The 24872-nt window shown below is 44.5% G+C and overlaps 1 protein-coding gene across 1 annotated transcript; it reads left to right on the top strand.

Moving 5' to 3' along the window:
• The first annotated feature begins 5059 nt into the window (after nt 1-5059).
• On the top strand, nt 5060-14293 carry LOC149327424 (actinia tenebrosa protease inhibitors-like). The gene is made up of 5 exons (XM_089564876.1): nt 5060-5129; nt 8375-8530; nt 10890-11057; nt 13900-14088; nt 14184-14293. Exons 1-5 carry the CDS (start codon nt 5060-5062, stop codon nt 14291-14293), a joined length of 693 nt encoding a protein of 230 aa, XP_089421002.1.
• The last annotated feature ends 10579 nt before the right edge of the window (nt 14294-24872 follow it).

Consider the following 24872-nt stretch of genomic DNA (forward strand, 5'->3'; position numbering starts at 1 on the left):
TTCCCTGCCGTAATGTGTCTTGAAGCGAGATTTCGGGAAGGCGGCCTTGAACCTTCCGCATGAACGGCTTTTTGTGGTTACGTGTCTTGAACGGGGCAGATCTGGCAGTGATCGTAGGTGTGCTCGGTGCTAATTTATTCTCAATCAGAAAAGAGTTTCAGTATGCCCAATGTACTGAGCACGGCACACACAGCTCTCGAGAAGGTAGACTACGTTTCTGGCGTCACAGTTGAAATCTCGAAGTTTGAATGAGAAAGACGACGCTGTGCTGCTAGCTTCTGTGACCTTGTTGATCATTGGACAGAGTTTACAGCGCGGTTTATTGCAAGGTGTGCACCCTGACACTTTCACGTTCTCTAGTTTCGAGGAGATGACGGCATCTTTGATATTTCTTGCCCTCCGAATTGCGATACTGGGTGGTTCGGAAAGCAAGCGCTTCATTTTGTCGCTCTGAAGGAGAGTGTTCTGATGCTTTCTGGGAACAGCATTAGCATTCGGTGCTTATGGAGGATAGGTTAATATCAGATTAATTAGGAAGTTCGTCTGCGCAGTATTGATACTATTTATCATTGTATGGCAGTCTTTTTCTAGAGCTTTTTCCAAGGTATTGTCGATGATAAGCTTGGGGTAGCGTTGTCGGACCAAATCCTTGCGGAGTGTCTCTCAGTTAAAAGAGAAGTCCTCTTCACTGCAGTAGATGCGTTTAAATCTTAGAGCTTAGCTATATGGTATTCATTTCTTGCAATGTTTTACGTTGCTACTTTCCTAATGGAAGTATTGGTGCCTATCCGTTGGCTTCCTAACCACGGAGGTGAGACGCTTGTTTTGCGAGATCTGAACTTTGGCATCCAGAAAGCTGATCGGAGAGGTTGAGTAGGTGTAGAAGAAAGAGATGCTTCTGTGAGCATAATAATGTCAGCAATAAGTTTGAATAGCTCTTCTTCCCCATGCACCATATAAGAAATATGTCATCTATAAACCTCCTGCAAAAATGTGGTCTGAAGACTCAACTCTCTAGGCATTCGACTGCGAGAATGCCCATAAATATATTGGCATAATGAGTGTCTACTTTTTTTTCTGCTCTTTGGTGTGACACTAATTCGCCATAGTGGTCGCCGTCAAATTCAATGTTATTCACTTCCCGAACCGAATGCAGAAGTGTTTTAAGGGTCGTGCGATCCACTGGTCTTTCCACTTGGGAACCTCTGTAAGCGTTAAGGACTGACCTCATCCCATCCGAGTGGGGTTTGTCGGTGTACTGGGACACGACATCGAGGGTGAGGAGTATGCTGTTTTCTGGAATGAAGATATCAATTATATCAGAAAGATAGTGAGTTTTGTCTTTAACAAACGAAGGAAATGTTGGGGGTATGTTTTTGATTAAGCTGTCGGCAAAACTGCAATTATTTTCTGACGTGGTTCCTATTCCGGAAATAATTGATCGTCTTGGATTATTTTCCTTATGTATTTTTGGCAGAAGGTAGAACCTACCAGGGATGGGAGACAACGGAAGCAAAGACTTGGCGATTTTATCAGTTATTTTGTTCTCCATTACGAGGTCTTCTAGAGTGATTTGGAGCAGATCTTTGAAATATATTATATATATGAATTTTGTATCGGGCCTTTAGGAAGAGAGATAACAGCTTTCAAAATTTCAATACTGCCAATGCGTACTTAGCGCTGTGGTGCAACGAATTCTTGGCATATGGTAACGTCAAACCAAATCCAGGGCTATTGCAACGCAAGCCAGCACGCGTCATTAAACAACGCCACAAAAAATTAACACCTGCATTGCATTGTCACTAAAAAAACAAGGATTACCGGCAAAGTGGGCATTAAGAGTATTTGCTCTATACCCGTGTAGGGCAAAAGTACAACAATAGGATCGATGGTGCTCGGTGAGTCACAAACAGTAGTGCAGCACAATAGACCAGCTTGAAGTCCAGTGCAGCGATAACCTGTTTGGGGCACAGGTTTTCCAAGAAAACGGAGAGGGCTGCTTAGCTTTTTTAGAAGTATTAAGCTAGAAATTGGCATCGTTCATCTATTCACTAAGAAACAATTGATGTGTTCCGGGAACTAAACAAACGGAATGACGCTTGCTGTTTAAAAAAAAAAGTTTTATTACCCCTTTCCACCTAAGGCGCATAAGCAGTGAAAATCAGACGTGTTAGGATTCAGGCAGAAGGGAATTTTTGTTTGTTTTTCTGTTAACAGATCAAACTTCTTTTCGGAGCTTTACTGACGCTCACGGTACATCTGCGGATACATACCGTTGCTGCCAGAACAATAGAGCATGCTTTACTGTTGCAACACTTCCCACGCGTGACGTCAAGAAAAATGAGAAAGTGTCATCCGGTTGTGCCGACGCGCAGAAGTTGCATTTTCCATGATTCGAACAAAGCAGTATCTAACTTGTGCTACCTAGGGCGCAAAGCCAACGCTGGTTATTTGGCTACTGAGGTATGAGGAGCGTCAAGTGTGTGTAGCCTGTTGCTAATATTGACATAATTATTTTTCTAAATAAAAATGCAGAATGTAAAGACGCCCAGTGGAACTATAAGTTTTGCCATTTTTTTTCGCTGTCCTTGGCCAGTTCAAGTGTTTTAGTGCATTATTTTAATTATAAGTAATAAATTCTTAACGCTGATGTAGCATCAAAAACCATCATCAGAAAGTTGTAGAGCATCGCCAAATAGCTATTCTGGCTATATTGTTGAGTACCGTGAGCAATTCATAGTGATAACAAACGGATGCTGTGGACACATAGATCAGGACAGACCATAACGCGAATGCCAGTAATGTGAAAATCAAGCCCTATAACGGACAGAATTAAGACACCCCTCCAAGTTCCGACCAATGCCACTTTGCATGGGGGCGCCCCCTGGCAAAGCACTCGTGGTGTAGGTGGTGGTGGTGAAAAACATTTATTTATATTATGTACAAGAGAGGTATTGCTTGGACTGTGCCTGAAGGTCCCGGCCCTCACAATTACTAGGAGGGATCCCTAGACCGGGTACTCGTGGCCTCCGCGGCGGCCCGGGCTCTTGTCACCAGGGCTCGTTGGTCCTGGAGAGTTGAGCAGCCGAGCAGGGCAGCCTCCCAGTCCTCTCAGATGGGGTGGGGGTGGGGTGGGAAAGCAGGATTGGCAGGGCATGCCCACACTATGTGATACGTGCCCGCAAACACTTCCCCACAGTGTGGACACTCGCCCGAAAAGGCCGGATTGAAATGTTTGAGCACTGCCGGGCACAGTACCGGGTTGGTGTAGAGACGGGATGGCTGCGTCGGTCTCGACAACAGAAGTGGCAGAAGTTATTTTTCAGTGGCGCCCCCACGCAAAGTTGCACTCTTCGGAGCTTAAATGGAGATTCTCTGTCTCTTGCCTTGTCCACGGTGCTACCTGGTGAGTAACAGTCACTAAACGATGCTCTTTCTATCTCAAGAAATCCATCTCTCAAGTTGGGCTTCAAAAACTGAGCGAGTTGTATTCGTTCTAGTGTCCTGCATCACCGAGATGGAACGTATCTTGCATCTGAAGAGTTAAATGATGTAATTAATACATTTTGAATAATTTTATTTTCATCGGAAAAGCACAGCTTGAGAAAATAAATGCAGAAAAGCCGAAATATTTCACTTAAATACTACTTTTACCGAACGGGCCGCAGTTCTCCTTGCGCCTTAAACAACACAAAATTATCGCGCTGAAAACACTGTAGACAGCTTCTCCATCAAAATAGCTCCAAGGAAAAATTAAATATAAGGTTTTAAAATTAAATATAAGACAATTAACACTGCTTACGAGTGAAAAGGAGTACGACCACGCTCTCACTTCGTGAACGCAGTCACTGCGCGCTGCGGCGTGGCGTTACCCGGCGCCATTAAGCTGTAACCTCTACCTCTGAATGGCTCTACGTAGCCGGCGCCGCAACCCTTCTGCCGCCGCGGTGGCTAGGTGGTTACAGCGTTCGGCTGCTGACCCGAAAGACGCGGGTTCGACCCCGGCCACGGCGGTTGAATTTCGATAGAGGTGAAATTCTAGAGTCCTCTGTACTGTGCGATGTCAGTGCACGCTAAAGAACCCCAGGTGGTCGAAATTGCCGGAGCCCTCCACTATGGCGTCTCGATAGCCTGAGTCGCTTTGGGACATTAAGCCCTATAAACCAGACGTAAACCAAACTCTTCTGATTTGCCCGCTAGGTTATTGAAGGCAGTCCCCGCGGTACCACGGCCCGCACTCCGCCTCAGCAGTATTACACGATAGCTAGTGGGTTAATGACCATATATGCACAATTGTTTTTCATCCATTTAAGATTCATCGAACCCTTGGAGTGACCATGCTGCGCCTAGAGGAGTTGTGCGGAGGTTTAGCATTGCGCCACTGCTCTGGAATTGGATTTGCTGCCACCAATGGGAATTTTGTGATCCAAGTTCTTCCCAGCAACCTCGTTCGACCGATGACTGATTTCACCACCACCTGGAGGTTGCATGAAGACGCCATCTTTTATAAGTGCCACCGAATATTAACACACACACACACACATACGCACACATACACGAGTTTTAGTTTAATAGAGCAAGTAAGTCTTGCGGCTTAACGTCCTAACACCATTGATGTGCTTAGTTTTCTTGCTCTAAAGGTACGAAGACGCGAGGGGCCGTAAACCAAAAACGTGACTTCATTTCTACTTAGATGTAAATTTAATCTATCCGATCAATTCATCTCGAAGCTCTCATGCCACCTTAGCCGCAGAAATAAAAATTTTTACAAGCCTGAACACGGTCGTCGATGAGGTGTGCTCTTTGTGCATTCATTCCAAACAGCGCTCGTTTCTCAGAACAGAACAAATATCGCTGCAAGATAAATGTAATCGGTGTTATTCTTTCTCCGGCTGCATTTTTTCTTCTATTACGGTTTTCAAATCATTTTTGCTTTTTTATTTATTGAGCTGACTTCCTTTTGTCACGGCGGAGGTCGCTTTTCTTTTCATGAGTATAATTTGCTTATATATAAAAGGGAAACAGCACCCAGACGCATTGGCAACGAAAGTCAAGCGCCATGGTACTCTGCACACTGCTCACGCTATTCCTCTATGGCGTTTCCGCTGGGCAATCATTACAAGCGATTGGTGTGTATAAATCTTCTATTTTAAATTAAACTTGTAGTATTTCATTACTTATTTTTTGTGGCTGAACTACCATTATCGTTGGCAACTGAAAAATGTCCGCGTGGATCCGGTATCGGATTAGGCAAGTAGAAAGCGAAGGCTGCAGCCGAGGCAGTTTAGGTGGTCGAAAGAAAGAGTGGCAGGTGAAAGGGTGGCACAAAGGCGGTACTTAAATTTTACCTCGGGGGCTCTTAAAACTTAATGAACCCTTTCTCCTCCTTTTACGTTTTGTGCTACATTGGGAGGGATGTGGATGTGGAAACAACTTGATTCGAGAGCGGTTCTAAATTGCAGCGAAAAAGAGCGCTTGCTGTGCTAATCCCTCTTGGTTGTCGGATAGCTCTGAGTAAAGTCAAGCTTACCAGGAGGAATGGGGAGGGTGAGGAAAATAATTGTAGTTAATTTCAGCGCTGCGTGACAATACGATGAGGTTCTTATCTGTCCTGTCCTCCAGTGAGATCTCTCCGTCAGGTGTATGTGATAGTTGCGGAGGTAAAGCGGTTATGTCTTCTTGGGCGAGTGATGCGGTTGCCGGAAGGATGTGAGGTTTTTATGATACTCTTGAAGAGCTCGCTTGTTTGCGCTTCGTATAGCACTGCGTTTTCCGCTGACGTTTAATTTGGTCAGGGATCGAGATCTTGATGCTAATTTCGTCGAACCGGTCAATGCAGCAGATCATTTCCCTAATGGCTCGCATAATTTCGTATCAGTGCACGCTCATTGTAACGATGGAAATGACGTAGTTGCTTGTATCAGCTTGCACTACACCATCATACGGGTGTATTGCAACTGACTCCGCTGGATAATTCAAAATGTGTTAGTTTAGGTATAGGTAATGATATACGTGTTCTGTGTAATAATGACTAGAGATGCTTTTGCTTCTGCTTTACTTCGACCTTGAAGTAGACATGGTGTGAAATTAAATATTTGGAAATATGATATTTCTAGGTAGCTGAGGGTCCTGGCTATTCGATGTCAGCTGGTTAGGGAATAGTCTGTTACTTTGAGGATGTCCCTTCCTGTTCGGTACGAGGCAAGCGTGCCAAACCTGTCTGCCTATCTGCCTCGGTAGTTCGGAGAATGCGTGAAGGAGGTTCGTCTGTTGCAGGCGTCCGCATGAGGTCTGTATGGGTGGACCCAGGGCAGCTCTGTGAAGGGTATTAAGTGCAGATTTATGTTTTCAAATATTTTCCTATGTTATCGTTAAGTACAGGATGGCCTACACGTGTCTGCTACAGACACGTGGGGTGAGATGGGACACGGATTTACATATAGCCGCCGTTATTTTTCTTCCCAGATGTAAAAAAAAATTGCTTCGCGGCTCCCCGTCATCCTAGTAAAGATTAATTGAGTGAATTAAAAACGAGTAAGCTGTACATGTATTTAAAAATTCAAACTAGGCCAAAATATGACCGTGCACGGATAAAGTGAATTGCCTTTGAATAATCACCATCCTTGCAATAGATGTGTCACGCCGTTGGATACATGCAGATCCGGACAATCTTTTGGAGTCTTATTGAATGACGCACATTGTACCAAGAACAAATCCCGGACTGTGCTTTTTCATGACCCACTACCGTCTACGCAGTTGTACTGCCAGCTTCTGTGTGCAGCCTGGCTACGCAATGTTTCTGAATTTCCTGCCTTCCCCGAAAGTTTATTCGGTTGTAGTGCTTATTTATCTTTAGCTCAGCAAAGTTGAACGTGCATGCACTTTGAACAGAATCGTAGCGCCTGAAAGCGAGATTTTTAACGTGAATGTTGGGCTGTCCAACAGAGCTCGCTTCGTTGTTAGAATGTGTCCTACAAATACGTCTCCGTGCCTGCCGGACTGAGTGCGATGCTGAGGTTCGCAAGACTTTTTTACGCCATTTCTGTTGATCTTATTATCTGATTTTCATTACTGCTCTTTGGTGCACGCCTTTGGGAACACAAAGGCATTTGGTGGCGAAGGCAGTGCTTGCGTCTAGTAAAATATTTTAACGCAACAGCCTTAGGAGCCCCGTTACACAGAAAATCCAGCGTCGGCGTTGTGAGAGAAAAATCATGAGCATCACTTTAGCAGCTTGTAGGCATGTGGGCTTGTAGCTCAAGTCACCTAGCGGCCAGAACCTGCCAAACAGAGAGTGAGCAAACTGTCCACCATAGCAGGTGACAGTTAATTAAGGACTGATCACATGGGAAGAGCAACATGGCCCGCACAAGGCCCACCGCTGGGAGCACCTGCCATCGCTTGGCATGGCCGCATTACTTCACCGCTGCACCACTGCGCCAGGAGCGGTATGAGGACTCCCTGTGATCCATGAATGTGAGAGCGACGTTCTGAATATATGCGAATTGATCCATTAAACTATGGCGTCATACTGTTAGGTCTGAGCTTAAGTGCCGATTCCAATTTTTATTTTCATGTTTTCTGCGCGCTAGTCGGCATTCTTGATTTAACTTTTGGTCGTTGATACTGTTATAGTGAGCCGGAAATAGCCTGTTGAGCTTTACAGCAAGAGATAAAACGACAAAATTTCCTCCTAATTTTCTTCCCAGCTCTCTTAAGACCTATCCTTTAAAGATGCACCATCTTAACCAAAAGTAACCGGGAACAGTGGTTTGTTTCTTAGCCGCGTAGTGAATCACTTGTTGCAGCCATTAAGCTGTGAATATCCATAAAGTAAGCTGAATCTATGCCCTCACGTTTTGACACCTTTCGGTGTTTGGTGGTGCCGTAATGGCTGCGTTCTGTGGTTCAGAAGCAATAACCTTATGCTCGGTTACGTTTGGCAAAGAAGGGGTACCATCCATCTGAAAAACAACACATTTAGTTGTTATGTTGAGACGCGTACTGTGTCATGTGAGCAATGAAGTTTTTCTCGCACTATGATAAAACTTGATGCAGTGGGGTCAATGTGAAAATGCCCCATCTCCTGTCATAACTTAGGTATGTGTTAGAAAGCCTACAAGCATGTGGACAGCTGACAGTTGCTCGTTCAGTAAAAAAGGAAGGACGGAACAACTGTCTCTTTCATCACGATAAATTGGTGCAAAATCACAAGGGTATAGCTTTGAAAGCAAAGGAGCGTGATGCTCCTGGAGAACTCAGATTGATGGTCACTTTCGCATATTGCCTTTCAAAATATTACTAGGATAAAGGGCAGGCGAGAAACCAATGGGCTCTCATTGTTTCTTGTGTTTAAGTTGGTTTCGTTTTCCAGATCCCAAATGTGCTGTAAACAGCTTCACTATAACGACACCTCGTTGCGCTAAACCTGGCTGGCAGTTTAATCAAAACTTAAGAACATGCGTACCCACGTGCAATTCCGCTGCGCCGTTTAAAGACAAAACAGTCTGCGATGCAACTTGCCGAAGCAGTAAGTAAACACAGATTGAACCAAATGGTTCAGTCTTTTACGCGCATTTTATAAGGCTTGACATCTACCATTTACGTTGTTTAACACACTTCAGCACTAAAGCTTTACTTTATCCCATTTTTTAGCTTTCTATGTGCTTCTTATACCATCTTTGCTGCACAATGGGAAGGTCAGGGGGGAGTGAGAAACTTTCAGCAATGTTTCTCTAATACGTTAGTACGTAGGAAAGACCCGAAGTATCAAAAATCATGAGTGGTAAGCAAGAACACTTCTATGGGTGTCTACTCTGTTTCTCTATGTGAACCAAAGCACGGTTTGGTGTATATATTAACGAATCTACTTTTTTGCAAAAGTAGATTCGTTAATAAAAGGCTTTTCATGAGCCTGATCGGGACGAACTGCGGGTCTTTAAACAATCATACCTGTTTGCTCCAACCTATCTTCGGAATAATCTATCCAAAACTACCTCATACAGCGGCGCATATCTAAAGCATAGCATGCGTGGCTTATGCCTGCCTATCTGATAACTGGAAATCAGACGCAAAATTTAAACTTACACCCAATAAGTACACCTTCCGGCAGCCGTTTTGTCCTTCGGAGTTTAAAGAGGTTGATATAAATTAAAAATTGTTGGGTCAGTAATAGAACTGACATATCTGCAAAACAGGCAAAGTGTTTATGAGAAGCGGTCTGCTCGTATTTGAAGTTGCATATTCAAAAAGGAGTCCGTATGATTTTATCTGTAAGAACAACAAACAAACCGGCACCAGAAAAAAAACGCACAAAATTGAATCAAATTTTATCACTTTATCTACGTCTCATTGCGGCAACCAAGTCCTAGCGGTAAAGAGAATAGAAAAAAATCACTTAAAGGGAGCAACTATAGTCTCTATGGGGTAACCTAGCGACCTAGTAACCTAGCTCTGGCCGCAATGTCATTTCAGTAGTCTCAGCCATGTTATATGTCATTGTGGTTAGTCACGGCTAAAGTTCCATTCTTTCCCGGTAAGATCACTGATACCAGTGGCAGTAGTACAGCCAACGCACTTTGTACTATGCGGGAAAAATCATCGGCAGTGTTTTATCTCTTCGCCAGTCATGTTTTCCCACGACACTTGTGGAGGCGATGGTTGTTCGAAACTGTGCCACTTACAGCTATCTCTGGTTATTCTCCTAAAATCGGAAGTTTTGTGAATAGGTTTGTTCTGTAATATTTTTAAATTCCGTAATCATTTGCTGTGCCTTATTATCAGCTCTCTTCTCCTTTCACTTTGGGTGCATGCATGTGTCTTCATCGCGACGGAACTGCTGCGCCGCGTCGCGTTCGCTGTTTTCTCGCAGTGGAAGCGACAAGCGCGCTCCGAAAATGACGACATACATAACACGAGGAGTGAGGCACAGGTTGAGCACTCTGACTCGGCACGTGATTGACAGCGAGCGCCTTACAGGATGAGTCTACACCGATTACCCCAAGCGAGTAACGAAGCTAACACAACTACCGCTGTAAAAGCAGTGTACAGATGAAAAAGACGGTATGGCATGGCTAAGCGTGGAATGTCGGGCAGTAGACCTAGTTACGGTCTACTGCCCGTACGTAACTACCTTACGTGCTGCGAAAGCGAAAGCACCCTTTGGCTCAAAGGGCATTACACTAAAGTCCTTAGCCATAAAAGCTTTGACCTCAATTCCTTTAACAAAGGCTTTTACCCGGAACGCGTTTACAATGAAAGCCTTTACACTAAAGGTCTCTCCAATAAGGCCTTTACACTGAATATATTTACCTTGAAGAACTGTCTATGCTAGGTGTACACAGCTTGCAGGTTGCCCCCAATCCGACGGGCAGGTGAGAGAGAGAGAGAGAATAAAAACTTATTTGCAAAAAAGAGACCAGAGCGGATTCTGGGCGGGGTCCTCCGTCCAAGACCCCAATGGCTTCCGCCGATGGAGCCATCTTTCACAAAGCTGACTTCAAGGACGCACGTATGTCCGAATTCGGTAAATGCGCCTAGGAGTGCTACTGCAATAAAACAATTGTTTATATTCGTTTCGAACTGCCCGACAATCCTCCGTATGCTCTTTTCAAACAAAGCGGGACAATATTGGGGCACAAAATCACGCTGCGGACTACTAAAGGCGCACCACTCAAAGCATAAAAGCTTGATTTTGGATTTCGCTAAATTGAAACTCTTACTTTAGCAGCCTTTTTTGAGGTCTAAGTCGAATAAAAATGTCCGCAAATTAAACCCTTGCATACCGTTCAACATTACCCGCGCACTGCGTAATGATTTCGTGCATGAAGTGAGTTCTCTCTAATACGTGTATGACATTGGAAACGCATCATTTTGTTTTTCCATTTCAGGAGACGTTTGCACAGCGCCCCGAGCTGTAACTGGATGTATGGCTGGTTCCCAAGTGGAAGTCTTCTACTTTGATCCCCAATCCCAAACTTGCCTTTATGACGTAACCTGCGGCTACACCGGCAATAACTTTCCAACCGCTGCAGAATGCGTCAGGACTTGCGGCGGCCGTAAGCTAATTCTCTTTATTATGCTGCCTTACAACCAATACCTAACGCATCCGTTACGCATAAACAATCATATGCGTCTTCTTCAAGGCTATTTCCAGCTGAACACATGCAGGAGAGTAGAGACTATGTTGAATACAGTCGGCTATATTTAATGCGGATGGCTGCTTAGAGGGCTCGTCTTGATACACAGGTAGCGAAAAGAGAAGTGCTTGCTTGCACAGTGTTTACCCTATTCCTTTCACTCGCAGGTGGGATTCATGGATGGTGCCTGAAAGAGAAATGTGAATTATAAATTACGCGCTGCCTGAAGAGTTTGTATATACAATGTCCGATTTTTAGGCGAATCGCCGAGTAGAGTAGATTTCAAATGCGGGAGTAATGTCATCAGCATCCACCCAAGCACAGCCATACGGCCCCAGAGGAAAACAATGAGGCTGTAATGACCACCAGAGTAGTTGCCGTTACATTTTAGGGGCTAATGCATATACATTCATCCTGCCCACTAAAATGACCGCCGTTCTGGCGCTCTTGCGGTCCTTCTCTTCGAGCGGCTCAGAGATATTTGACATTTGAAGCAATTCAAGGCTAAGCTTTTTACTTATTGCAGGGGCGAGCTGTATCGACATTTCTAAGTGTACATGACGCAAGATATGCCCGCTCGGCTGAGCGAACTTTGTTAAGACGTTCTAATGCTGCCTGTGCGTTCGCCGGTCGCTGCTAGTATCCCTCTCCTTCCCTGATGGCTTAAAGCTTTAAAACGAGTCTTTTTGCGAGCACTGGTTGATTTCTGTGTCTATAGGATCCCAATGCGAAACCATGGCACTCCATTAGCTTACCGCACTATTTTCCTCGATTCCTTATTTAACATGATTAAAGGCACTAAGCGCTTTCTATAATAAAACTCATAGGCCGCAGTGCAATTGCCGTGACGCCTTAGGGGCTATGCCGTTTGAAATCATGAAGGCATGAAGTCAGCGTCAAGCCGCGGTGACCGGACATAAAGAAGAGTGCTATCTGAAATGTCAATTAATGTTAAGAAAGCTGGTTGAAATGAATTCTCAGACCTGCAGTACAGCAGATCTTTTAGTAAAATGCTGTCACCTTTCACATTAATCCCTTCAAACTGAGTGCCGTTCGAGTGTCCTCCATTATTCAGAATACTATCTTTGCACCATGAAACATATGCAAACATTACCATCACCTCTTACTGTAGTGTTTTACGTTACGGTTATTGTTTCAGTCTCTTTCCAATGAGAAGCCAAGGCACTAACTTCCGAACACTGTGTAAACCAGTAATTCAACTTAACGCATTATGCAGGTTTTATCGGTTACGAATATAGCACTAGGATTGAGCAAGCGGCTACCAGGGATTTTCGCACCACTAATGTGGTGTCGGTCGCAGCTATGTATGCTAAAAATCAGTTTGCCTGGTGTAAATTTTTTTCCGGCGAGCAGGAACAGGTGCCCTTAGCTGAGTGACATTAATCCCTTCAAACTGAGCGCCGTTCGAGTGTCCTCCATTATACAGAATACTATCTTTGCACCATGAACATATGCAAACATTACCATCACCTCTTACTGTAGTGTTTTACGTTACGGTTATTGTTTCAGTCTCTTTCGAATGAGAAGCCAAGGCACTAACTTCCGAACACTGTGTAAACCTGTAATTCAACTTAACGCATTATGCAGGTTTTATCGGTTACGAATATAGCACTAGGATTGAGCAAGCGGCTACCAGGGATTTTCGCACCACTAATGTGGTGTCGGTCGCAGCTATGTATGCTAAAAATCAGTTTGCCTAGTGTAATTTTTTTCCGGCGAGCAGGAACAGGTGCCCTTAGCTGAGTGCCGCGGCAAATATGCTTGATGTTCGCAGGAACATGCTCCGGGTTTCAGAGCCCGAATTTTTCCATTTGGTATTAGCGTTCGTGCTCCATTCCAATACCCCGTACAGTTCTTTCGTCACACCAATTCAGAAAATTTGTAGTAAAGGACATCTTGCTATGCGCCGCGTTGCGAATAATTAGCAGAACGTCTTGCGATTAATCAGAATTTGCCAGAGCACGCAGGAGCATCAGAGCGTTGAGCGGTTGTCGTCTTCTTCACTGAAAGCCAGCCATTGGAGTTTCGAGAGTCAAAGGTCTCTCTTACATCTACACTCGGCCGAAAATTCACAAGCATGGGGTCGGTGTCGCTAGATTGCATCTGTTTTGTGCAAAAAGGTTCACGGCTGTAGGAATGAAGGTGTGGAGAGAATGCGGTGGTGGCTTCAGTAACAGAGTTGTAAGAATAGGTGGCAAAAGGTACAACGCCGCGTCTGTTGCAGTGATTCTATGTCTTATTCTATGTGTCTGCGGATGGTAAGCGAAGTCCGTGCTGTGGACGATGTTGAATTCCGCTCCTACAACTTTAGAAATGAAGGTGCGACCTGTTTCACTCAGCAACTGTTTGGGAGCGCCACGAAGGGGAACGTTATAATGGAGGATGAGTAAGCAATGCCGTGGGCTGTGTCAGATGTTAAAGGCGACGATTCGCCGTAGCTCGTTAGATGCTCGATAGCAGCGATGATCCAGCTACTTAGAGGATTCAGAGTGCCGTAGAGGTCAACGCCAACACGCTCGAAGGGCTGGGCTGGGTAGGGCAGCAGCGGGCTGACGAGGTGGGTTTTCGGGGCGCTGAATGTTCGGGAGCCGAAGGTGCGTTTTACAAGCCGGTCTTTTTTTGGGGGGTTTGTATTCTCTTACTGTCATGCCTGGCATGTTTTTTAATACCGACTTATCGCTGATTCAGAAACCAGTGCCCAAATTTATTACCGTGATTACCAACATGTTTTTTTTTTCAGGCGTTGAGCAACCTGCACACTGTAGAGAGCCTGCAAATCAAGGATACACCTGCGATAGAGAAACTTGGTCGTATCGTTACTACTACGACGTTCGTGCAAGACAATGCCAATGGTTTCCTTACTATGGGTGCGGGGGTGGACAGAACAATTTCTTGACCTACGACCAGTGCCATAAGCACTGTATGCAAGGTGAGTCAACGCATCCAGAGTACGGCTACATAGCAGAGAAAGTTTTTTTTTTCTCCTGCAGCCTCACATCTCAAAGCGATCTCATCATGATGTAGAGGAGTTTTCGGGGAACATCCGCCTACTCGTGAGAGAGGAAGGTCTTCTGAGAATGAAAGAGGAAATTGAGTCAGAACTGTTTTTTAAGGTTCAGGATGTGAACATCTAGGTACTGAAACAGGAATAGACAATTGTAACTTTTGGTTCTCTACTGGGGAATGTTGAATACGTAAAGATAGGAAGTTTCCGTTGGAGAAAGAAAGATGAACCTTTCGTCACTCTCATGTGTTCTGAAGTGTTGTGCTTACACTGTTAAGAGAGCTAATAGATGCGTAAACGTAATTTGAAACCTACATAAATTTCCTTCCCTCTGCTTACTTTTTTTTCGCTTCATAAGGTGCTCACATTCAGTCCTACATTTCCGAGAGCTTCGGAAGAGGAAGGAAATGATGAGACTTGGGTTATATTCCTTACGCCGCAATACAGTTTGTATAATCATTAGAGAAAAAGCTTAATACGGCAGAGAGCTTTCTTCCATGACAACCTCACCTGTATTCAGCATTCCCAGTTATCAAACTATATATCACCACCACGTCATGAAAGCAATTTCGCGGACACATGTCCGACAATCAGTCCGTATGCCAGAGGAATAACTCTTTCGATTAATTAGTTTGATATTCGCTTAAAAATGACAAAACAAGCGTGTTATTGGAACGTCTCCTTACTGCGCTCGAACTCAACCCTCCTCAAGGGGCGATCGTACAGTAGCGCTATTAGCCGCAGACACTGTTAGCAGTGCGCAAGTGGTGACTTCCACATGCGTTTCGGCTGGACTTCGTTTCCACGCCACCTTCCGTTAAGCCTGGTGTACAGACGGGGGAGAAGGTGGCCGTTTTATCTAGAGGCATGTCACCTGACCCTTTTGCCTCCAGGGGGACGTGCCGAAGAAACGAAAAAAAAAACACTGAATGGTGTCGCTAGAACAGCGAGCCATGCGACTAGAGGAAGTACACTACTCTTTTATTTCCACATTACTGCAGCTGTGCAAAACGAATTGGAGCAGAGTAGCGCGCTGGCGTAACTAGGAATAGCCTCTTAGCCAGAGTGGCTGAATAAAAATATCTCGGGTTATGCGAGAGAGACAGAGAGAAATATTTAATGAAAGGAAAGGTGGAGAGGTTGACAGGCGGTAAGGTGGTCCTCGCCTGCACTGAGAAAGCAGGAAAGGGGTAGGAAAATGAGAGTGAGGTTGCGAATCAAGGATGATGATGTCGTAATAAAATGAAATGCTTGGAGTGGTCCGAGTGAAAGGAGACTAAGCGCACATTGAGTGGAACTCACCTCGCAAAACATGTAGCACATGGAGCGCATGTCTTCCTGATGCAGCATATGTCTTGCACAGACCCGAACGCGCAAACAAAGCGTACGGTTGCCGGGAAGGGTTCTTTACACTTTCACAACCCGGCACAAACGAATCGGCCTTCACATCGCTCACTGTTCCTGAACAAGCGGAAAGTGTACAAGAGCAGGAGCAGTCTGTTAGGCGAGAACGGCTAAGAGATGTCGGTATAATGAAACAGGACATTATAAGGGCGCAGCAAATATAATGTACTGAAAGGTATTTTGAAAGGAATAATTTTGCCCCGTCTTATTATTGGGAATGGGGTTCTGTGCCTTAGGAAGGAGCTCAGTTGGGATTAGAAATAAATTAGAGAGCATTTGGAAGATTAGCACTAGGTTCCTACGGCAAAATCATTAAATAGGCAGTGCAGGCGAATACCGGCAGCGCGTCGTTCGAAGCACGAAAAGCTCAGAGTACAATAATATATGAAGAACATTTCAGGAAATTTAACGAAAACGGACGGGAAGCAAAGCTCTTTAAATACATATAGGAAATGAGCGTTGACACACAATGGCAAGACAGCCCAATAGCGGTCTGATTTATGCAAAACAGTTCCTCGCATCGTGGAAAAGAAACGTTATTGTTAGTTGTTATTTGGCGTCACATGATGAACTCATTTAACAACAGAAGAAAATTTCCTCCACATGGGCCTAACCAGCACAATCAAAACAGCCTGTGCAAAAGAGGTCACAAAATAGAAGAGTTAAATTGAACCAGTGGCACGCAGCTTCGATTATGCTGTGCTGCAGCTCTTTTCTTCATTTGTATAAGACACGTTGTACGCAGCATTCAGGAGACACATTTTGCAAAATGATTTTCTTTGTCAGCTCTTTTCTACCTAACTCCAAATAAGTAATCGTCAAAAAATACTGGCTGCAGAATTTATTCACCGGTGGTACGACCTTTGATGATACAAACAATAGCTCTCAGCATATTTCAATCCTTAGTCTTTCATTGCCGTCTTTGGGAGAAACGTGAACGCTGGTCTCGCTTTCAGGGTCAAGGTGATAAGCTGGATCAGTGGAGATCTGGGACAAGAGAATGCTGCAAGGATGCAGGAGTTCTGTGCTGGTTGCTGCTAAAAATAAAAACTTCTTTAAAAAATGTTCATGTCCTCAATATTTTTTAGTTCATTTAAAAACATGAAACCCTTTGTACCTTATAATTTTGTAGGAACTGATAACCAAGAATAATAAGACTGCACAAAGGTATGCACGTAAGTGCGTTCAACTACTGACCACTGTAGGACATAAACCTTTCCTTCCATGACCCAACGTCAGCGCTCCTGATCCCAAGGACGTTTTCTTAATCCAAGTCGCCGCGGTCGCGCTTCGACGGTGGTTAAATGAAATGCGCACGTATGTTCTGAAACGCGATTGCATATTAAGTAACGACATGTGGTCAAAATTAATGCAGTGGGCTGCACTGCGGTGTACCCTAGAGCCAATAGCCCCTTTTCTGCTTGTGAACGTCAAATACAGGACACTAATCCCAATTACTTCCTTCAATGGCCCCACAAATTCAGGTGCAAGGCCTGAGGGCACAAACTATCAACTGCAGATCTATGCTGGTGATTGTGATGACTGAGGCATCTATCTCCCGGTAGTACCTAACTTTCACACGCTTTAGTTTGATAAAGTAACCTCGGCTGTGAGGAATTCAGCATACATGTCGGCGTTGAACGCACAATGACGCTTAGAGTAATGGCGCTAATGGAAATAAAAATGTTTTCACCTTCGCAGGCTGCATACTGACCAGGGCTGAGCATTGTTTGGTAAATTCGTTTAGCAGCAAACGACCAAAAGAAGAAACAACAATGTCGGGTGCGGCATGGTAGGGGCTGAACTTGACAAGACTACTTGCTTTTGTGTGCAGGTGTGAAGCCGACGCCAGCCACTACCCGCAATATTCCCAGAAATTCTGTCCAAGCGCATTGTTTCGATAGGACGTTGTCATAAACACAATCTTTTCGCATGTCGTAAGATAGCGCCATAAAAATCAATATACAGATGTCGGTCAAGACGTAACGCAGAATCCACTATAGCTCGGCAATTGAAAGCACTGCGAAAACGAAGTTTTGCAGGTGAACCGCTAAAGCTTTGGTTCTTTGCAAATTCGACTAAATATTTACCTACATGTTTTACTTCTTAGATTTACACTCGATATCTCCTTTGTTATACACACTTTGGTAGAATGTTGCGTTATGAATGGCGCTGTTACCACGACGTGTGATTAAGCAGCGTTTCAAATTACCTAAACTCAGCTGTACTTTCTCTTTTACCCCGTTTATGCTTATGCCCTCAGAAGGGTAAACCCACCACGGTGGCTCAGTGGTTAGCGCGCTCGGCAACTTAGCTGAAATACCCGACTTCGATCACAGCAGCGGCGGCCGTGCATCGATAGAGGCGAAAGGCAGAAGGCGTCGTGTGCTCTGCGTTGTCAGTGAACGTTTAAGATACCGAGGTGGTCAAAAATATTCCGGAGACCTCCAGCACCTCTTTCTCTCTTCTTTGATTCCCACCTTCTTTCCTTCCTTCTCGGAGCGGATGAGATGCCCGTGAGAAAGTGAGAGAATTTTTGCTCCATTTCCTGTCCTCAAAAAATATTCATAGCCAATACAGTACCACCTCGTTAACCTTCCCTCCTGCTCTTATCGATATTTCTCCTCTGTCAGAGCTTCAAAATTTGCTCAATGGTGCTGTAGAGGATCACTCACCCAAAAGACATAAATACTGCAAGATATATTTTCATGCGTCTGTTTTCTGCCGCCTTAATGGCGAATAACTTTCGCGCCTCACTTATGCCGATTTTTCGTAATATGCCCAAATGTTTTAAAAATTATGATGCCGCTTTTAATGAGTTTATTTTTCTGTCCTTTCTCACTCACTTCATCCCAGAAGCTAATAAAACTTCCCGGTTCCTTGATCCCCGTGCTCACATCAGAGAAAGCAAAGACAAGATAAATGGCTTATAAAACACCTGCCATATCTCTATCTACCTCTTTTGCTCAGTTGTTAGCCCGTTTTTGCAATGAATCCGAGGACAAATCTCGGCCACTTGGACTGCGGTTCTTTGGGGACGAGACACAAACAGTGCCAGTGTGCTGTGGGGTGTCAGTACACGAAAATAGTCCCCGTGTTGTTGAAATTATTCCCTAGCTCTCCAAGGCGGAGCCTCTTTCGCTCTTCCTTAACTCGCTCCTTTCACACGGCGCACTGACAGCGGTTCCGCGATGCTCTCCCACCATGCCCAGATCTCTCGACCGTTGTGCAGGCGCCGCAAAATCGCGAGCCCAGTCACCAGGCTGCCCTCGAAGAACTTACTGGACATGAGTGGCGTAGCACTAGGAAGTACCCGCACTCACGTCCGAATAGCGCAGTATGACATGTAATATCATCATCACCCTCCTGGCTACGCCCATTGCAGGGCAAATGCCCCTCCCATATCTCTCCAGTTAACCTTGTCATTTGCCCGTTGCGTCCATCCTATCCCCGCTAACTTCTTAACCTTATCCGTCCACCTAACTTTCTCCTGGTCACTATTACGTTAGCCCTTTCTTGGAACCCCTTATGTTACTCTTGAAAATTATCGGTTATTTTGCCTTCGCATTACGAGCTGTACCCACGCCCGTTTCTCTATCCTGATTTCGACTAGGGTGTCATTAACCAGCGTTTGCTCCGTGACGAACGCTGCCCTCTTCCTGTCGCTTAGCTTTACACGTACCATGTTCCTTTCCATTGCCCCCTGCGTGATCCTCAATTTAAGCTAAACTCTTTTCGTTATCCTCCACGTGTCTGCCCCGTAGGTTAGTACCGATGAGATGCCGCTGTCATATGCTATTCTTTTGAGGGATACTGGTAAACTGCAATTCATGATCCGAAAAGATGTGCCAAGATCGCTCCACCCCTTCTTATTCCTCTAGTTATTTCCCCCTGATGATACGGATTACAGGCCACTACCTGCCTTAAGTAGACGTATTCCCTTACAACTTCGATTACCTTGCAGCCAACTGTAAACTGCTGTTTCCTGGCGAGGCGGTTGAAAATTACTGTGATTTTCTGCATATTAATTTTTACAACCACCGTTCCGCTCTGCCTACCTCAGAGATCATGTTTTGCAGTTCATCGCGAGAGTGACTTAGCAAGGCAGTGTCTTGAGCGAATCGCAGATTAGGGAGGTATTCTCCATTAACTCTTAACCCTAATTGTTACCAGTGCAGGCTTCTCACTACCTCCTGCAAACTCGCGTGGCGGTGAATAGCATTGGCGAGATCGTGTCTCCCTGTCTGATCCCCTTCGTAATTGGAATTCATTGCTGAATTTATGGAAGACTATGGTAGCTGCGCAGCCGCTATAGATAGCTTCCAGTATTTTTACATAAGGTCCTTCTACACTCTGATTTCGCAATGCTTCCATGACTGACGAGGGTTTGGATGATCAAACTGCTTACTCGTTATATATGAAGACTATAATAATGTTTGGTTATATTGTGCACATCTATCAACTGAATTATACTGTGAGAGAGAGAGAGAAAAACTTTATTATGGCAAGTGTGTTAGACCCCGTTGGGTCCCTGGACCACCGCACGGTCCCACTCTACGTCGGAACGTTCATGTGGTGTTTGTCCATGACGTCGGCACCCCGAAACACCGCAGCAAGCTGCGATGGCGGGTCCGGAGACGAGAGCACGACCTCCCAGTCCTCCCAACTTGATAAAGCGGGCTGTCCCTGCGGGGGAGGATCAGCAGGGCAGCCGAAAAGGATGTGGGAGAGTGTGGCGTGATACTGTGAATGCGATCTATTATTGATCTATTTATTTATTTATTTATTTATTTATTTATTTATTCAATAAACCCCTAAAGGCCCTCAATCGAGGGTATTACATAGGGGGGAGCAATGACACACAACGCAAAATAAGAATGAGCAAGCACCAAGGTGCAAAACATAAATACAAAAAGCACATGTAGAAAACAAAACAAGAAACAAACAAAAACCTGTAGTATACATTGTAATTTACACGAAAAAAGAACAGATAGCGTTTTAGAGGCAATAACAATCGCAGGAACAAAACAAAATAATAAAACTGCTCAATACAGCAAGTGGTACAATCAATTAGTAAAGCTAAACAGACATTTGGGTTACAAGGTGGTGAAACTTGTTAAGATCCCTTTCAGATGCGATGTGTGATGGTAGATTCCCTTACGAAAATGGCAGATATGGGCCAGATATATTTTATATATGGCTGTATATACTCATATATGGGATCATATACAGTTAAATAGGTCCATATATGATCGTATATACGGCCAGATATGACCATGGGAAACCTGATATGCCGCAATATACGGCTATATATGGGTGTATAAGACCACAAATACGGGCAGATACGGCCATAATGTACCTTATATAGTGCCATATACTGCTATATATAGTCGTATTTGCGTCCTTATATAGATGCTCTTTCTTTATATGGGGACCTTCAAATCCTTATATGGAAACAATCTCGCATATATGGAACATATCCGACCTCATATATGGGATTCTTGTGCCATATACTTCCGAACTTAAACAATTAACTTTGTGTCAAACATGATATTATTGGTTAATTAAGATGGTGAAACACATCGCACAACAAGATACTAAGCTTTTTATGATTGCGGCTTCAATCAAATTATACTGCTATTACGTAGCGGTGTTTAATTAATGTGAATTAAAGTACAGTGCTATAAATCACATTAAACTTTGCTATGATTTAAATGCACTAATACATGCATATATGCGCTTTCTGTCTTCGGTGGACTTCGAACCTTCCTGACGAACTGAACCTTCCTGACTGGGTCTAAATAAGTGGATTACAAGTCCAGCGAGTTGCTTGCGTTCTAAATCATAGTTTCTAGGAACATTGATAGATTATAGAGTCCCGAACGTACAACAAGCGCTTGGGGATCGAACTCAGCCCCTTCGCAAACGTGATGAATACTCAAACCATCAAGCCGGTGGTGCGGTGTACGTTCCTTCTTTGGGCGCTGTTCCCCAAAACTATGTCGTTCTTAAGGAAGGGGAAACCTGCATTGTATGCGGTATGCCAGACAATAAACGTTTGCAAAACCGCTGCAGCATACAGGCATTTCTTGTCCAGGAGCGTAAATAACACATCGCTGCTTGCGGCACAGGGATGAAGATTAAAACGCTCTAGTATAATTGTCAGAGAAAAAATACAAAATGTTTGGAGATTCATCTATCTAGAGTTGCCAGCAAAACGTTTACAATGCAGACGAGAAAAACTCCACAGCTGCACGCAAATCTTTTACCCATCGCCTGTTCCGCGCCGCCGAGTCTCCGTGGTGTACTGACCAAGCTCGCCATTCTACTCCGACTGTTGTGCCACAGCTGAACAGTTTGTAAAAAATCTTCTGCAAATAGTTTTTGATACTATGCGCGTTGGTCTGTTTCTTTTCACCTCAACTTTTTCTTCCCTTCATAATCCACCCTCCCCTGCCGGCCGATATTCAGATGCCAGTTCTGAGACCGGCAGTCACGGGGAAGCAAGACATACTTTATTTGCGTTATAAATGAGTCGCCGCTGTGTCCACGGTCAGCCACCACTCACAGCAAAATGTTCCTTGCCCTACTGAGCGAGAGATGGCGCTGCTGAGGCGGTGAAAAAGCGGACCCTCGAGAACCCCCCCCCCCCCCAGAACAGCAGAAAAACGACACATTGCCGCTTTCGGCAGTGCTCAGTTAGAAGATAGCTGGCGGGTGGCTAGTCCAGCTCCGTGTCACTTTCTCTCTTTCTTTCGCTCCGGAAGGCACGCCGAGGGAACCAGAGCTTGGCAGAGGGGCGTTACAAGAGCGAGTGAAAAGCAGCGTCTCCCGCGACTCCCCACAATTGACCGGGCAGACCTGTCACCCCTCCCATTGAGCCCTTTCTCTTGAAAAAAGACCAGTTCCGCACATGCTTTACACGTATTGGACTGCCTGGAAATCTGTTTGCGCTGACGCTTGCTTTTTCCTTCGTGCTAGAACGCTGACGAAATTAAGAGGACTAGGAAAATGTACAAGGGCGATAGAAAATAATGTGAACAGCAAGTTGCCTACGCACTGCGAAACTGGAATTCATGTCTGTAGCGTACTCATGTTCGAATTAGGCGCCGCACTGTTCGCATTTCCTTCTATCGCGACAGTACCCTCTCAGGTGTAGGTTTCAAGAAAGAGTGGTCAGCGATTTTTTTTTCTGCGCCGACTTGAAAAAAAAAAGAGAACTGACAGTGCATCAGGTCCACTTCGTGGAGCAGATGTTGACGAAACCGTCGTTACCGTTGCGGCGAACTGTGTGTCGCAAGTAAATGGCAAGTTTATTTACGACGCGGAATTCGAGCTTAATACCTTTTTTTTTATGGCAGGGAAATTTTCGCAAAATACTTAATTTTGTTGGGTAGCTGAGCAGTTCGATGTACGCAACTTTCTTTGCCATATAGTTGGAATTTCATTACGTTTTTCGCTGAATAATAACGAGTATGTGTTTATTTGGACGTAAAATAAAGATAGGCAAGGCTGAAAAGAAAAACAAAACACGCGCGAAATGCGTTTACCGGATGCTAGCTTACGGCTAACAGAAAAAATTCTCTAGTTTGGTCAATCACTACGCAGCGGTTGGTACATTTAATGTAATGCCGATTGCAGCGCACGCGCATTCCCAAAACCATTTATTTGCAGAGCCATCTCTCATATTCAAACGCTCGATCATGTGCAAGCTAATATCTTTACTACTTTTGCTTTGAGACATTTTTTACATCTAGCAAAATAACTTCGGAAATTGAGCCGGGGGTCACACAAAGGAACAATGAGGCGATCACTGACCTTGCCTCACACGCATCTGCCTAACGCAGCTGTTGATGTCAGCCTCCAAAATATTTGTTTGAGTTACCTGACCGGCGGAGGGCTTTACTGGCAAAAAAAAATTGTTTCCTTAGCGCGAGCTGTACGACTAAACACTGCATGCTTAATGAATTACGATGAAAATTCGTCAGAAATAATACACACGCGCAACATACCAAACCAATTTAGCAAGAGAAAACCGCCTACTTCAGCTTGCGCACAGAAGTTATCCAGTCTTGCCGTCTCTCGTTCTCAATCATTTCACAGACAACAATTCCGAGGAAAACCATTTTTGAATGGGAAAAAGTGTATGAACGCATTTTTTTTATACACTGGAAGATTTCACTATACCAACCTCCCGTCGACATGTTTGCATTGTTTTTGTTTTTTTTTCTGTCTTGCTATTAATGTTTTTGTTATCGCTCGATGCGAGCGATGGAAAAGTTCTGCAAGATTTTGCTAGACATCAAAAAGATTCACCATTACCTCCAAAATTTCCTCAGCAGTACATTACAAATTTCGAGTATTGAATTTTTTTTCAGGAATGTGGGACATATGTCCAGGAAATCTATAGAGTTCCACGGGCTGCTCTTGGCCGTTGATGTTGTGAGAACTATTGTGGCAGCACCGGACACAACAATAAGTTTCTCCACTCCCTCAACGTCGCGGCATTCCAGTCATGACTCACACCGAGCGGCAACCCCTCTTTTGTGCACCCACGAGCAGGAAGGCACGTGCTCACAATGAAAGAAAGAGTGTCAGCAGCGCGAGAAGCACGGGTACCAGTCGAGGCGTTGCTGACTCCATGCGCTCCGCCGGCGACGTGCCCACACAGAATTTCGAAAATGGAAATGACAAGCAGGCATGAAAAAAGTGCAATATAATCGCTGTTTTACATTCGTTACAAGTCCGGATAGTGAAGCTGGCTGACTGGCTTCAGCATTGTAGTGAATTAAAACGAGGACGCAGCGATTATATCTCAGTTTTTCATGCCTCACTCACTGACGTCCCACTCATAGTTGAGTTATTGAACTTTAAACAGCAAGAGAAAAAATCGATAATAAATTATTTAGCAGTTGTAGGAACACCACGTGGTACTCCATGTATAATAATGCCTCACGCATCATTACAAAGAAGAAAACACGCACCCAAAACTTAGGTGTCCATACTCCTTTAAGTGCCCTTGCAGATTGAAGGACAGGTGTCTAATTCACTCACATAATGAAATCAGCCGCATACCTAACATCCACATACATAACATGGTCGGCTGGAATTGCGAAAAACGCATCGTTACTACACACAGACAATGGTAGTGCTATATACTAGATGTCTTCAGGATGAACACTGCTTTGTTTTATGTACATGTATTCCGCTCAGAGAAGCATTGGTGTAAGTAAACAAAAAAACTAAGCATTTCTTGCTGAGTACGTTACCGGACTTTTGTGTTAGGTATTTCCTCAGGGGATTAA

Source organism: Amblyomma mixtum, chromosome 10 (assembly GCF_055824585.1).
Source record: "Amblyomma mixtum isolate Tamu chromosome 10, ASM5582458v1, whole genome shotgun sequence".
NCBI lineage: Eukaryota > Metazoa > Arthropoda > Arachnida > Ixodida > Ixodidae > Amblyomma > Amblyomma mixtum.